Here is a 17,552-nt window from a genome sequence, read left to right on the forward strand (position 1 = left end):
TTACACTAGGCACAGGACAAAGATGAAAGCATGAAGCCAACTAGGCTAAAAGCTAATGCCATCCTTTTACCATACCTTCTCTCCATAGTCCAGTCCAAACTGACTACCACACTGGTAGTAATACACATCAGAAGAAAAAGTACAAAAATAGAGGATTTTAAATATGAAATGCAGGCTGTGGCACTTTTCAAGTTCAAAGCAGTGGGTGTTCACGTCTTCAACTCCACCACATCATCATCATCATCATCATCAGAAGATATAGAGCACAGACTGGGGAGGGAACAGACTCCATCAGCAGCGCTGAGGAGTCCAGAGGAGCCTCCGGGGACTGCACACGTTAGGAAACGTGTGGAAAGACACTGTCTGCGGGATCTTATGACTCGTATGACTCGTATGACTCTTGACTCTATGAATCTTTCACTCTTCTCATTCTACTTTGGACTTCTGCTTAACTCTGGACTACCCCCAGCAAAAGATAGCAAGAGAGCCCGTTAGAGGGAGCCATAGCGCCGGAGCCCACGCGGCACCGAGTTCACCGCCTCCTCCTCCTGCTCTCCACCGCGTGTGTAACGGCCGCGCGCCGCTGCTCCCTCATTAGCCATGGGTCCCGCCGCAGCACGCGCTCTCCTTTCGCTCCTGCTCACGCTCTGCGCCCTCAGCCCGCCGCTCACAGGTAGGAGCCGCATGCACACACACCTGCACACACACACGCGCGCTCGCCACTCAGCTTTAAAGGCACTTAAGCAACGAAGGAAATGATGATGATGATGATAATGATAATAATAATAATAATAATAATAATAATAATAATAATAATAATTGTGTTATTATCTGTAAATTATTTGTGAGCTGCAAAGCTGGCACTGGTACTGAGGTTTATTCAGTACAATTTTAAAAATGAAGATGCTGGTAATGGTTCAATAAGTGATGCCATTGAAGAACCACTTTTGGTTCCATAAAGAACCATGTGGGTCATAGAGATGTGTGAGTCTGAAGAACCTGCTCTTGATGTAGGTTCTTTAAATTGGTTCTTTAAGGAACCAAAATTGGTTCTTCTATGGCATCGCTCTAACAACCTTTTGTAGCACCTGTATTTATTAGAGTGTAGGCTGACTGAAGAGCTGTCACAAAGTACTGTATCAAACTAGACAGCTGTTTTTGTTTACCAGTACAAGCTAAATATTTTTTTCTTACCAGGAATCAAAAACCTCTCTCCAAGGAAATCAGAATCAGATCACATCAGATTGTTGACATGCAATGAATTCTGTCTGTTGGTGTCTCTTTAGTATATACTGACAATGTACGTAGGCTCATGATTTACTTACAATACACTAAATACAATATACACAGTATATGGGCGATAAGCAGACTATATAAGGACAATAATATACAGACAGTGTACATTATTTACATACACATAGAGGGGACAAGCAATATACACAAAGATTGTGGTGAACAGTGTTGTGGGTGTGAAGGAGGTTGATTTTATTTAAGTCATATGTGTCAGCTGCAGATGAATAAAATGTGTTTGTACTTTTGTGTATCATATGTATATATGTATATGTTTATGCATAACTTTTATGTCGATGTCCAATGAAAAAGTTGTATCTCTAAAATGACTTTACAGGAGAAGGAAAAAACCTTTCTATCTTTGAATGGAAGTCAATGTAAAAAATAATGTTATTAATGTATTTTTATGAGTTGTTTTGGAGCATTTCTATTGGTTCATTCATCCAGAATTATTTACACAGGGTACAGAGCAGCACCAGGGTCCAAACATCGGAGAAATCTAAAAATGAGATGTTTTTCATTAGACAGCAGTGTGTGCTTTTAGGTATGTACACTTTTATCCACTTTGCCAAAGTAGGTAAACCAAAAGACAGCCATTGATAATACATCTACTGATGAGCAGCCGAAACGTTTCAGTGAATCGAAGGCACCATAATCATGATGTGAAATCCAGCAGCAACTTGTGCTTTTTACTATTAAATGTGTCATTGCTTTTCGGATATTATGGAATATGGCCTGAGGTCATGAGTGCAATCCAAGCCGCTTCACTCTGCACAAGGATAAAAATTAGCTCATAAATCGTATGGTTAAAATAATCCGCACACATGCCAGGGGTGTGATCTAATGCGTTTAAGGTAACACATCCTCAGCGCGGCCCGAGAGTGCTGAGAAAAGGAGGAACAGGAGGAAAGTAGTGTCTGAGGAGTTTGTTTTTTATAGTGCCACATGCTGGACTTCTTCGGTGTTAAATTAGGCCTAACTCAGTGTTCATTCGTGCCGGGTTCGACTCAAATAAAGCCTATAGGTGTTAATTCATCACTGTGTGTGTTCATTCAGTGGCCTCTTAGCTAGTTCCACTAAGAAGCAGTGTTCTGGTTTGTCTGGTCTACAGTTGCAATGCACATGTTGCAGGCATGCACTTTCAATTATGCAGCAGAGGCTGGCTGTGTTGTACACAGTACAACACCCACAGCAACACGCGAATATGATGCCGTCCATGTGTTCACTTGTAGTGGCATTGATCAGATTTAAGAGCTGCCAGAGTCTGGGCCCAGTTTCCCAGAAACGCCTTGGTGTTAGGATCTTCCTAACTGGTAGAGAGAGAGTGTTCAGTGTGGTTCTCGCTCAACCCTTTAAGAATTATCTGTTTTTATCTATCTGTTTTTGGGAAACCCTGATGTTCTCAATGTTTCTAAACTGAGCTACAGTTTATTTATATCAGAAAGAACACAAGTTGCTGAGAGCTGAATCAGGTTCTACCTGATTCAGTGTCAGGAACATAAATTCCACCCTCATATTGTTGCTGTCAAAAAGCTCAAATCTGTAATTTTACAGGACTGGGAAAAAAACGTTTCTATGGAAGTCTGTTTAAAAAAAACAGACATTTTGAACCATTTTTATTGGTCTGTTCATCCTACAACGTGAACACAGTGTGAATGGAGTTTTCAAATCATGCAAAAAGTAAAAAAAAAGAAAGAAGTCTTAGCCCATTCATGTCCAACTACACTAAATTTGGCTAATAAGGAAAATGCTACAGGCCTTGTTCTGATTGGTCAACAGTACTGTGATCAAAGTTAAGCCCATTTCCATTTTGCATTGTGACCAAAAGCTTGTATTTGATATGATAAATATACATTTAAGTGATTAAAACTCTCTTTTTTAGTCATATGTTTTGATCGATTTAAAGACATTCTTCAGATTTTTTAGCTCAGGCTTGGAAGCAAAGTGACTTTCACATTTTAGATATGGACATTAATGGGTTAATGCTGAAGCAAAATGCTTCACCAAAACTCCAGGCATGGTTTAAGCCTAGTCTTGGGCTAAATTGCAGTGCCAGTGGTGAATCCCCATTGGACATTCTTTTTAAGTCTAGGCCTAGGCTAAATCTCAGCCTGGAAACCTGCCCACAGAGTTTTCGTTTCCATGCTCAGCTAAAGGAACCATGGTAAAGGAGCAGTCTGCTCTACATCACTAATGGAAAATGCTCTCAGACTGAGAGGTTTGCGCCAAAAAAGCAGAAAAATAACCAGTGACCTCACTGCATACTCAGCTAGCGGACTGAGGCTCTCGGTGAGCAGCACGGAGAGAGCCTTCACAAGCTGTGCAGCAGGATCTCAGTACCACAAGCATGATGGTTGTGGAGAGCAGGTCTTCAGGTTGGAATGGCCACATAAATGGTGTGTACAATGAACATGACGGGTTGTTAGCAGTTAGTGCTGCAATCAGCACGTGTCTCAACACATTACAGCAGTCCTGAACAAACCAGAGTCTCCAGCTTTTATGGGCCATCCGGGAGCTTACAAGCAGATGTTTTGGACATTGCTTCACCCTTAGGTCGTGAAATCAATTTTGTCCAGACTCCCCCCCCCTCGCTTTTGCTTACTCTGTCTCTCTTTCTCTCTTGCGTTCTCTCTCTCTCTCTCGCTCTCTCTCTCTTTTTCTCCTACTCTTTTCACTCTCCTGTTTTCATCTGTCCATCCTTTCCTCTCTCTTTGCACTCCGCTCCTATTCTCTCATCCTTGCAGAGGAATTTTGGAAGTGGCCAGATCCCACCGAGCACAGTTAGCTGCCACGTTACAATAGAGCTCTCTCTCTCTCTCTCTCTCTCTCTCTCTCTCTCTCAAGCTGCTGCCTTTTCCTCTCTTTTTCTCATTCGTCTTCACTCTGTTTTGGAAATAGCTCTTTATATGAGGTCACTCAGTGCAGCCTGGGACTGCCGTCAGCAGCTGTGTGTTATAGTCCTTTGCTTTCAGCCTCTTCTGTATCCTCCGCAGTGCCTTGCTCATTTCTCCTCCTTCTCTCTGCTCTGTGCTGCTGTGAACTACACTCCTAAAACTGTACTTTAAGGTTATCTGACTTTTATTAGAACCACAAAAGAAACATTTGAAGGCCTAAATTATTCTTTGCCTGTTAAATGGTTGTCCATTTACAGGGAAAACCTCTTAAAGATTGTTCTATAGTAAACCTTTAGTAAATTGCTCTATATAGCACCAAAAAAGGGCTCCACCCTTGTTAGTTAAAGCTGAAGAACCCTTTTTCATACGATATAGAATGCTTATTGCTTTCTCCTGGTGTTCTCCTGGTGTTCTGTAGCACTATATGAGCTGGACTGGTTTGACCCGAGGAGGTTCTGTAATGTAATTTGTCAGATTAAAAGGCCATGGCCCGGATGAATACGTCAGCATTATGCCACAGGCACAACCAAGCAGCCTTGTCACCCACCTTAAACTATAACAAAAGACCATTCACTCCACAGCCATTACATAACATTGCAATTTCAGACTGGATTAAAATCATAGATGCCATCAGCACCATTACAATTAAATTATCATACTTTCCTCTCCATATAAATCAAATGCAGCTGGAATAAAACTTCACTTCCTGCACACACAAAAGTACTACACTTCTCCTCACCTTCCCCTGCCTTCTTTCCTCACTCTATAAAAAAGATCAATCTACAATGTTCATTCTACGGACAAAAAATGAAGGCTATAGTGGAGAGCACTGGTGCAACTTCAGGTGGGATGAGATGAAGAGGGAAATGACCTTCCGACTGACTTTATGTTTATGCAGATTATTATCACATTCTTCATTATTGACCTATTTTACTAAAATATTTCAATTACCATTCAGATTAGACAAGACATTCAGTGACTGATAAAGGACAAAAGTAATTAGGCAATAAAATGATCTCTACACTGAATATGTATCAGAAAATGCATGATATTATTACTTCTAATAATAACAGATAATACTAATACTACTTATAATAGATATATTACTATAAACAGATAATGCATTAGATATCAACAGAAAATGGTCATTCTTACTTACGTAGTTTTACCCATTAACTGTTGTATGTAGACCTTTGCCTAGTGATGTTGGCCATCCCCTTGCTCACCCTCAAATAAATCTACCCTGGCTAACTAGTGAGGACAACTATGAAGTCTTATAGGCCTTGAATTTGGCATGCCACATTCATAAAATAAGAGCAGAAATGAAGTTGTTGCCTGATATGGCCTGATATTAGTTTTGTTGAACCAGATGTACAGTAAGATGTACAATAAAATCCCATTTTAAGCTCTCATTTGAGTGTCATTTGCTAGAACGTACATTTAGTAATATGTTTTACTATGGAGTTGTCAACTTTGTCCTCATAGAAATTTCAGTACGGCATGCTTTTTGCATTACAGGGCTCTGAGCGTTTAGGTGCTCAACATACTTCGCGCTCAAGGATGAGTTCAAATCCCAGGGCACTCTGCAGTGTGGCTGAAAAGCTTTTCACCACCATGTAACTCTCATTCCAAAACTCTCAGCAGTGCCCAATTACACCTCCCCAGTCTTCCTGACAGATAAAAGGTGTATTGGAAAGAATGAGGCTCAAGGGCTTTTTTTCCATAACGTCGTACCTTAACACACGTCAGCTGCTGGGTATTTTGGCGGGAACTGTGCAGTATGTCAGGTACGAGGGTTGCCAGAATACAGAGACTCAGTACATGTAAACAAAAAAAGAGAGAGAGAGAGACTGACAGCGAGAGAGATACAGAGAGGTATGAGGAGAAACAAGAAGAAAGCACCAGCTGAGGGACAGATGTAGTCTATGACTTTAACTGACGAAACTTCATCAGTACCACAATGTAACAGGAGATTTTAGGGCTGTGACTGAATTGGCTCCCTATTTATGTTTTAGGGCACTAATAAGTATGTCGGGCCGAGTGTCCGAATCATAAAGTGGAATTTGAGGGCAATACAATTTCCCACAATGCACTCGTAATTTGTAGTAAACATTGTAGCTCACTACATGAGGGGTATGTGGACCAAAATGCATAGTGAGTGGCATTGACCTTTGCTCATATAAGCAAGTGATAGTTACAAGCAATCACTCATCATGAATTTTTTATAAATATTTTGCAATGTAGTTTGTTAATGGGAAGCTTATGTGTCTAAGCAGCGTAATGGTCAAAGATTGTTCCAGGAACAGCACAAGGCTTTTACTGATTCAGAATTCTGTGTGTGTGTGGGCATGTAAACACAGCTAAGCCACTCACGTGTTTGTTTATGTGACCGGTGCTGATGCGTGTTGACAATGAGGAAGTGTCCGAATTCACTTACTTCCACTACTTAGTAAACTAAATACTCCCTCTCCATATAGTGCAGTACTAGTGAGGGAGTAGGGATGCATTTTAGGCACAGCCATTATGTGTTTAATACAATTCTGTCTGTTTTTTTTTTTCAGTGTGCAATAGCAGTTATTATTTATAACTGTTTATTACTGTTATTTGCTGCTCCACAGCTCAATTCAGGGGGAGGGGGGGTTAAGTGTAGGCAGAAGAACATGCCTGAAGCTCCTCCTGCTCCCAACTTAATGTCCTATAAATTCCCATATCTTCCTTCTGTGTCCCATAACAAAGATTCTGCGCCAGCTGTGAGACATCAGTTTTGCCCGCTTTGTATGCAGCTGAGCTCTCCTGCTTCCTTGCTTTGTCTGCCTCCTCTTCTCCTCTCCACATGGGCTCTCCTGAACTCTCCTGACCATCTGCCTGCCTGATCAGTGAAACTATTCCACCTGACATCCAACTCAAGGTTCTTTCTCTTCAGGACTCTGAATTCTTCCACCTGTGATCTCTGACCAGTTTAAAGACCAAGATAAGCAATAATTGCACCAGCATTGGTTACTGCATGATAAAGTGCTGGGACAGTACAGTACACCGCCTTCCCTCTTATGGACACTGCCACTGTAGGGGCTTGGCTGATCTCTGACTTTCTGTGAGCTGTCAAGCTTGCTCTTTCATCCCTTTACTTACATGGACCTTGGGAATTGTGTCTCAGTATGTCTTGGTCAATAATACTTGAAAAGAGATTCTTTTCACCAGGAAAGCTGAGCAGCTATTCATAGTAAACAAGGCCAAGCACCTCTTGCTGCATGATGAGCCTTCTTCAGCTTTCTTCTGCCCATCATAACAATCACCAATTCCCACAAGAAGTATGTGTGGCATCCCATTCTATTCTATTTAGTGCTTTTTCTATGGAGATTATGCAAGCAGTGTGTGCACTGCCTTTTTCAGCAACTACTGCACCTTAAAGCAGCTGAATAAACTAATTAGAAGGGGCGACTGGACAGTTTTGGACATATGATGTAGCTCATGAAGGCTTTGGTCATCAGTCTGTTAGGGAACATACATAATGCACTTAGCAAATAGGTGCCCACTGTGTGTAGGCTGTATGTAGGCTTTGTGTCTGTGTGTGTGTGTGGGTTAAGGGTTGTGTGTAAATGTTTCACATGCTTTAGTGACACTTTGTACTGTGGAGACAGCAGGTGCTTGCCCTGCAGCTCTTTCCATGAGTTCTTATTAAATGAATGCATGAATATGGCTGACACTGGGATAGCAGACACAAGCTAAAATCCACACAGCCTTCCACTGGTCAAGTCTACAGACTATGATCTCACACAAAATAGTTTGATAGACTAAGTGTGTGCAAACAGACTTCATTTCATAAATTCAGATCTTTTCATACTGTCGCATATTTTTAAATACCTGAATTGTGTTCTACCTTTATTATGAATGACTCAGTTAAAATGGCCCAAAATGTCTTCCATTACAAGTAAGGAATGATTTTCTCATTCTGTAAAATTACTATTTTGATTATGTAAAAATAAAAAGTACTTAAAGTACTTAATCTTATGAGGTCTAGTAAAGTCGAACATGACCTCTTTGTCTCCACTCTCAGAAACATGGATCACCCAGGTAGAGAAGAAGGTATGAGGGTGTGGAGTGTTTAACTGGACCAGACTTGCCCAGCAAGATGGTCCATTTGAGTAAGGCAAGGCTTATGCAGACAGCATATCATGTCATCATCTGTCCAACATACATCACCACTCTTTTTTCAAAACCTTTTATTGTCACACACAATCCTTATATCTTCTTTTTTGAATGGAAGGACCAATAGAAATGATCCCACATGACCTGATATAAAAATCTGTGACTTACCTTTAATGTAGTATAGATTAAATGTTTTAAATATATACATAAAACATAAATTCTTTTCTCTGGAACACATGAACACATGTCTTAATTCATGATGTTTTGTGTTGGGTTGAAAATACTTTAAAATGTGCATGGCAAGGGGGTCCACGAGATCAGAGTTAGGGCCTTTGATTATAATAGAGAACAAGGGGCTGTGTAAATGACAGTGTTCAACATTTAGACTGATAGTATTTGTTCCTGTTAGGGCTGCACAATATATTGCGTCAGCATTGTCATTGCACTGACAGAAAATTCCAACATCACAAAATGTGTAAAATCTGCTACATTTTACACATTTTGCTCCAATCCTGGATACACAGAGTGCATTATTAAAGACATTGGTTGTTGGATCACTGGCTTCTGATGAGTTCTGGTGAAATCTGGTGAAAATTCTTGTAGTTTGTATTATTACAGAATTTATTGCAGAAAAGAAAAATACATTGTGATGTCAGTTTTTATTTCCAATATAGTACAGTCCTAGTTCAGTTGTTTTTACTTGCCATGTCATTTCCCCTTATTTTGTGCAGTATATAATCTCATTAATACTTTAACATGTGAGGATGAGGCATAGTACAGGTCAAAAAGTCTGTAGCCCCGTTCTCATCCAGCATTCCTTCTGAATTAATGAAAAGTATTAGTGCTGCTTTTGTACTGCTTTCTCTGCAGTATCATCAGCTTCAACTCTTCCTAAAAGCTTATCACTAGATGTTGGAACATTGTTGTGAGGATTTGGATGGAGATTATAGAAGCTGTGTTTGTCTCTGTATCAGCAATGGAAGCAGTTTTACAGCATCTAAGTTGACTAATTACAACACACAATACTGATTTTGCTACTGTGTGTTCAGAAATGAAAATGCGTGTTTGTCTATATCTGAGATATTTGAGTCATTAGCTCTTAAGGGCTTTATCTAACATACTCGAGTTAGGCCAACACAGTATAGAACGGTCCTGAAGCTGCATAAACAGAAAGGACAGGGGACATTACACAAAGTGGACTGAAGTGACATACTAGGTGCACATTGTGTTTGTTCTACACTGTAATACACTAAAACTGTTGCATACATAATGGAAATGCAATTAACTGCACTTTCAAGCCTCTTTCTAAATGTGTTCCAGAATTTTGGAAATTATGCAGCTAGAGGCTGTGCTGATCTCCATAAACTGTTTATTTTAGATGGAAAGACTGAACTCTTGTTTGGTTTTAGATGAGCTTGATCTAATCAAAATATGGACCCACCCATGGGTCATAAATCTAAAGACAGGGCAGATCATAGACTGTTTGGAATGCACATGCAAATGTGTGTGTTATTAGAAACAGGACTGACATGTGTGACAAGTTCTCTGACAGTGTTCAAAACATCTGAGGGAGCTGTATTATGAAGCAGTGATCAGAAATGACCATGTGTTTGTTTGTGGTACATGCAGAGTTAGTTCACAAGACGAACACAGTAGCTGTTCAGTTGTACTGCCATTCAAAGGTTTGGAATCACTTATGGTATTAATATGGTTTCATATAGGGATATTATATAAACTGGTTACTACATTTAGGGCTGAGCAATTAACTGAAACTTAATCTAAACTGACATTCAGAGCCCGTCATTAATCTAAGCTGACATTCAGGGCCCGTCAAATCTTTTTTTTTTTTTGCCCATTATGATTATTAAAAGTAAAAGATCCTTTCAGGAATATTTGCAGGTTCTTCAATTTGAAACCTCTTAAGGTGCTTTGAAGAACCTTCAAGGAACCTTTTTCTTAAAGGTTCCTTAAAGCATCTTCAGATATTTCTCCTCAATTTTAAATGGAACCAGCAAAAGTTCCTCAAGGATCTTATACTTTTAACAGTGAACTTTACTGATTGTGTGTGTTCATGTAATGTCCCCCTAAAAACATACTATCGCATGTGTAGTGACGTGACTCCGCCCTGCCCAGTCTACAACATAGGGGAGAACTCAAACACTGAGCCAACTAAGCAATTCGAGCAGCTTATATAATCATTCATTGATTGCAATGGAGGCAAAATGTTCAACAAATTGTGATACTCATTTGAGGCCATATCACCCAGCACTTAGTGATGGTATTTCTTTATAAATATTTACATTTACTGATCACCCCTAACATTAAAACCTCTAAAACTGTGTAGGTTTCCATCTGCTGCCAAAATAGCTCTGATCCATCCATTAAGAAATGTCTCCACAAGATGAAGGTGTCCTGTAATATCTGGCATCAAGATGTTAGCAGCAGGTCCCTGTCCAAATGTACTGTCTGCATCATTGACCATGTCACCAGTTCACTGGTTGTCCTTCCTTGGACCACTTTTAGTAGGTACTATACACTGCATACTGGGAACACCCCACAAGACCTGTTGTTTTGGAGATGCTTTGTCAGCTGACCTTCACAATCTAGCTCTTGTCAAAGTTGCTCAGAATCACTGGGCAGAAATACCCCTGTCTTTTTTGCTATACAAATCTAGATATTTCAAATACTTTTGAATGGCAATTTCAAACGGTGTATATATGGTGCAAATACAATGGTAGTGTATACTAAAAAATAACTGAAAACTGTGTGTGTGTGTGGGTGTGGATGTGTGCGAATCCATATTTGTGTGTGAGAGAGAAAGATGCTGGTGGCCAAGCTCATGTTGTTGTACAGTGAGCAGATGCAGTGATGAAAGGAATTTTCAGTCCACCCTCAAAATCAAACGCAGTTTTGACAAACAAAAATCAGCACGTAACACTTTCAGACATGAGTGCCTCACTGACTTCATGAAGAAGACACATCTTCACAGACCAAAGCTAACTGGATTTATGCATCTGCATTACTTCAGTGCTTGGCTCCCATCAGATTATTCCTTGGCGAGTTGTCCTGACTTTTCTGTGCTGAAATTATGAAAAACTGAACTGTAAAATGCAAAGTTTAGTTACTTGAATTATTTAGGTAACACTGTACAGTTGCTATAGCAGCACAATTTAGAGACTTACAAAACAGAAGTACTTTAAAATGTATTAAAAGGTGATGATAAACATAACTAATCTTCCAAGTGGTACAACACTGGACAGTCATAGGACTCAAAGGAGCTTTTATTACTAATTCAAACCAGTGAAATATATGTAGAAGATAATATTTTTTTAAATGCTATATATATATATATATATATATATATATATATATATATATATATATATATATATATATATATATATACATATATGTCTGTGATATATGTTATGTATCTGTATAAGACACTGTATAAGAACCTCAAAACAGTCTATTAGTCTACCCCATCTCCTTAATGCCCCATTACTCCACCACCATCTCATCAATGCCCATTACTCCTCCCCTATCTCCTCATAGCCCCATTACTCCACTCAATCTCCTCAGCACCCTGTTACTCCACCCACATCTCCATCTGTTTGGCTAGAACAGCAAAGCAGAAGTCAGGGAGCACCCCATATTGCTGTGTACAAAAACATGCTGGTAATGAAAGATGGATCTAAAAGGGAAAAAAATAATAATTCCAGAGCTGTTGTGTCCACTGCTCTTTTTAAGGTTAGCGTCCAATGTCAAGTTTTCTCAGATTTCCAAATAAGGCCTGTGTTGAGGATCGAGATGATCAATTGCATTTGAATGTACAATGTAATTAGAGCTCTGTGATGAAGAGATTCATTTAGTTATGTAAATAGTAATAATTCTAAGTCATGAGACGAAATTAAAAAAAAGTGAGTCAAATCACATAGTTATAAAAGATACTTAAGTAAATTCAACTGAACATACATTACTTAATTAACTCTCACTGGCACATTTTAGAAATAAGGTTTGAACTATACATATACATATACTAGACAGCTCATTGTTGTACTTGTAAATTAAAGTGTTTTTTATTAAGCACCTCTATATTATAGGTGACATAAAGTATATATATATATATATATATATATATATAACAAAAAATATAAAAGTTAATAAAGTGACTATACAATGTTGGGCAAATGAAAAATGGCTAGGTCCCTGCCCTGTGGTCCATGAGTTTTTACCTACGCAATTTAACTCAAGTTTAATTAAAGTGTTAAATTAATCAACATAAATCTGTGCATAGATGTTGGAGCGTTGTTGTGGCGATTTGATTGCATTCCACAACAAGAGCCTTAGTAAGGTCAGGATGTTGGATGATTACCACCCCACCTCATCCCCAACTCCCCAACTCAGTATACCCACTCAATACCCAAAAGTATTAGATTGGGCACCATCATTCCAAAGAATACAGTTCCACAAGCTTCATACCCCTCAGCCCATGTCTGGCATTAGTTCACGGTGCCAATAGGTTTATGTTCATCTGCTTCAGAGACTCCTATTCTATTGGCAGTACATCTTTACAAGGACTAGACAAGCTGTGTGTGCACAGTTATGTCAGCAATGAGTGGGACTTGAAGTACCTGAATGCATTCATTGGAAAGGGTGTCCACAAATATTTGGACATATAGTGTAAAAAAAAATGTTCAGTTAGTTACACCAAGACTATCAAAATGCTACAGCACAATGGCAGTATGACAAAACTGACTAAATTTTATCTCTTTACTTCATCTCTCATTAAGGCTAAAACGGAATAGCGGCGCAGTGGTATGCTGTGGTCACTCCGAGTCTAACAAAATGGTGCTTTTTGTTGTTGCAGCTTTACCCTAACTTAAAATCAACATTACAACAACCTGTAGTCATGTCTGCCACTGATAGACACTGCAGTCCATAACTCAACTCTCAGATGGATTACAGAAAAAGCTATGTGTACATGCTACCTGGAGGAGAATCCCCTTAATGTCAAATGACAAGGCAGCCATAAGAACAAGGGAACAAGGATAAACCTGTCCTAGGTCATCGAAGAGGCAAAGCATGCCTTTGCACAAAAAATCCATGGCCACTTCCAGGACACTGCTGACACAGGGCACATGTAGCAGGGCATTCAGCCCATCACCAATTACAAAACACCTGCCTGACAGTGATGCCTCCTTTCTAGTCGCACTGAATGACTTTTACACCTATCTTAACCCCTTAACGCAGAAAGGCTTTTTATGCACTAAGACATATTATTCAGTAAATACAGAGACCTCTGGTGGTATTAGAAGTTTCTGCCTGCGGGTGGTCCATAGGCTTTTTAAGGCTTTAAAGCACATTGAGAAAGATTATCCCTTCTCCCAGTGACTAGGTGCTCTGCATGATTACAACTGACATGAGTGAGTCCTCAGGGGATGTGCAAACCAGTTGGCGTATGTTCTCACTGACATCTTCAACGTCTCACTGAGCAGCAACGACCATCCCAGCACGCTTCAAGCTCACCACAATCTTCCCTATGCCAAATAAGTCTCCAATGTTCTGCATTAGTTACTGTCTTCCTGTTGCACTCACACCCATTACTCCTAGATGAACATCAACAGCTCTGCTCTGGTGATTGTTAAGAAAAGTTCCTTTGTGTTTACATTTCATAGTCAACTTAATGTGGTCCCTCAACACCAGCTCTGTAGCCAAGTAAGCCCAACAGTGTCTCTACTTCCTGTGGATACTGACAAAAGCTCATTTCCCGCATCTCATCCTGACCATGTTATACAGAGAGAACATCTTGAGCAGCTGCCTTACTGCCTGGTTTGGAAATTGCTATGTCTCTAACCGCTAGACCCTACGGAAGATCATGAAGACAGCTGAGATCATCAGGCTCTGTCTCCCTTCCATCATGCACATTTACACCACACATTACATCCGCAAAGCCACCAGCATTGTAAATGATCCCACACATCCCATTTTTTTCCTTGCAAATAGTACCGGAGCATCCAGGCCATCACTACCAGATTCTGCAACAGATTATTTTCCTAGGCTCCACAACTGTAAGAGACTGAACTCTACCTCCCTGTAAGCTTTCTTAGGTAGTGTTTGCTGTTAAAAGCTGTACTTACCTTTTTTTTACCTCATGTCTTCTACAAGCTGACTGCTAAATATATGCTACTATATGTGTCATAGTACGTTAAATATCTCAGGAACTAAAGTGGAACAAAGGATATTACTGTAAATTTTCTTTATCTCCTTACTGCCCGTCTAATTACACCCGTCCACCCGGCCTGATACAACTGATGCACACACAGATATTCCCCACATGGTTCTGCTGTGACTTCTTTCTAAAGGCAGCATCTATTGCATCCAGCAATAGTGTTGTCATGAGCTCTGTGATCACATCCATGATCACCTTTATTTTCATATTTTAAGATCCCCTCAACTAGACTAAGGAATAGGTAGCAAGGTGAGAGGTCATTACTTATAAGATTTTTGTACAGTGAATACAAACATTGTTCCACACTAGTACTCGTCCCATTACTTGGTCAGGTGTTCCTGTCCAGCATCTTGACTTTCTCAATGAAAACCGCAATTCCTAAAAGCTAAATTTAACATTTCTATAAATCTTCCAGGTGTGATTCGTTTGTCTAAAACTTAAGCAAAATCTGATCTATGTTATTATTATGTACATATACAGTTGCAGTGAAAATGATTTAACCTCCATTGCAAATTAGGTTTATTAGCAACATTTAATGGCATATACATGTACATACAGCAACTTTTAGCCGTTTGCACTAAACCAATCAAAGACCAATTTAAATATCTCAACATCGCTAATGTAACAAGTGCTTTCTCCAAAATCAACACTAAATACTAAATACTTTTAATGACTACTGCTGTCTCAATATTATTCAACCTTTTCATTACAGGCATCTTTTGTACTTAGCACTCTTCTGCTGTTATGACCTGCAGTAAGTGTGTTTCATAGCCAGACACCAGCTTCTGGCAGGTTTCCTGATGAATCTTAGCCCATTCCTCGTGGGCATTGGCCTCCAGTTCACTAATATTACTGTAACATCAAGGTTGACAGGTCCAATAATGCCCAAGCTTCAGCTTCCTCACAGAAGGCATGACATTTTCTCTTAGGATTTCCTGATACTTGAATCCATCTTGCCCTCCACACACTGCAGGTTTCTAGTGCCAGAGGTAGCAAAGCATTACAGAGCCACCGCCATTCTTCACTGTAGGCAAAGTGTTCTTTTCAGCATATGCTTCATTCTGCCTCTTCCAGACATACCGCTGATCCATAGGTCCAATAAGTGCTAGCTTTGTTTCATCGCTCCACAGAACAGAATCCCAAAAAATCTGTGGAACGATGAAACAAAACTGGGAACTTCTTGGCAGAAAACAGAACTTCTTGGGCCTATGGATCAGCGTTATGTCTGAAGGAGGTAGAATGAAGCATATGCTGAAAAGAACACCCTGCCTACAGTGAAGAATGGCGGTGGCTCTGTTTTGTGATGTGATTGTTGAGCAATGGTTATTGTGGTATTGTGTTAAAATTGGAGAAAGCACTTGTTCTATTAGCTGTGTTGAGCTGTTTAAACTGTTCTTTTTTGTAGCTGAAAGTTTGTATTCTGTATCAAGGCAATGAGAAACACACGCTTTGAGTGAAAGTGATGTGGATGTGGAGTTTTTCACACATTGTTACAGTTAACCCTTATGCTGTCTTAAGGTTTAAAAAAGAACGTCGACTATGTTTACCAATACAGAAGAAATCCTAATTGATCTTTTTTTAGCTTGAAATTTAGTGACTTTTCCAATAGTGATCCCAACATTAGATAAAGTAAAACATATCGTTGGTTCTTACTTGACATGACAACTGTACACCACCAGGGTACATAGATTGCTTGGGGTAATTTTTGACCCGTCGGACAAGAGGAGTATACAAAATGTTCATTTGTTCAAGGGTTCATTTGAGGTTTATACCAAATACCAAACCAATAATTCTTGTCCAGTCTGGCAGAACTTGTGTTAGTGAACAAACTTTGCAGCTGATGTATTCTGCTCTCTCTCAGCCTTTAAACCACTGCGTCCACGCAATGTGAAGCTAATGTCGGTGGACAAGGGCTTAAAGTTGACATGGGAGCCACCTAATGAGCTGGATGGTCGGCCAGTGGACCGCTACAATATCGGCTATGGCAAGTCTATGAAATCTCTCCGCTTCATCACGGTGGACAAGGACCGCCGCTCCGTGGTACTAGAGGACGTAGGTAAGCATATCTCTTAGCATATCTCTCACCACCAATTCTGCAGACCAGTGGACATTCAATACAAAACAATTACAGACTCTAATTGCTTGATTACTTCAAGCTGAGAGTGAACAGAGGAGCATGCAGTAGTGTCTAATGTGCACGGTGTGTGTTTGTGCGCGCGCGTGTGTGCTAGAGCCTGGAGTCCTGCACTTTCTCAAGATAAGTGCTGAGAATGAGGAGGGACTGAGTAAACCAGTCTACAGGGCAGAAACTCCAGGAGGTATGCACTAGCTATTGTGTGTGTATGTACATGAGTGTGTGTATGTGTGTCTTTGTGCATGTATGTACATGCACGAGTGAGTATGAGATTTTTTTTATTATTACTTATTTGTTATAACTGCTGTGTTTGGTCCTGGTTTTATCTTTATCTTTTTTTCACATACTAAATTGGCTGTGTTAAGAATTTAGCCTCAAAACTGGCCTTTTTGCAAGCGTATGGTCAATGTATAGCAAATCAGCAACGGCTCTCCACACTCAAGTGTCTTAGCAACAGGAATAATGTTTCAGTACCACAGTGTACCTCAACCACTTCAACAGATGGGTCCTAACAAAGCTGGAAGTTATTTCTGATGTTTTACAAGGAATATATTTATAACTTTATGGCCTGACTGCCTATTCCTAATCTCAGCATGTAAAACCACACTAGATAGCTAACAATGTGACATGCGCTCAAGCACTGCACATTGTTTAACCAGTTCCATCTGCTTTTATAATTTCTCCATTCTCATCCGTTGTTGGCAACCCCTGGAAATGCACACCACCATAAAGAGCCTGTAGCCAAGCCTTGCTTTCATATCCACCCAAAGCCCCCTCCACAAACCAAGAGTTTGTGTTGTGGCAGCCTGACACTCGTTCAACGCACGCCACATAAATCTCCAGAATATTTCCTCTT

General features: G+C 39.9%; 1 protein-coding gene across 3 annotated transcripts in view; it reads left to right on the forward strand.

Moving 5' to 3' along the window:
- Positions 1 to 200: 200 nt before the first annotated feature.
- The window catches only part of fndc1 (fibronectin type III domain containing 1), a 53,585-nt gene continuing 36,233 nt past the window's right edge, over positions 201 to 17,552 (forward strand). The window contains exons 1-3 of one of the 3 annotated variants that reach the window (XM_072684119.1): positions 201 to 673; positions 16,424 to 16,618; positions 16,794 to 16,880. In XM_072684119.1, coding sequence (XP_072540220.1) covers positions 601 to 673; positions 16,424 to 16,618; positions 16,794 to 16,880 — 355 coding nt within the window. In that variant the 5' untranslated portion in view covers positions 201 to 600. The remainder of the gene's footprint in view (positions 674 to 16,423; positions 16,619 to 16,793; positions 16,881 to 17,552) is intronic. The other 2 variants (XM_072684128.1, XM_072684138.1) reach the window with 2 other exon arrangements.

This window comes from Salminus brasiliensis, chromosome 1, assembly GCF_030463535.1.
Source record: "Salminus brasiliensis chromosome 1, fSalBra1.hap2, whole genome shotgun sequence".
NCBI lineage: Eukaryota > Metazoa > Chordata > Actinopteri > Characiformes > Bryconidae > Salminus > Salminus brasiliensis.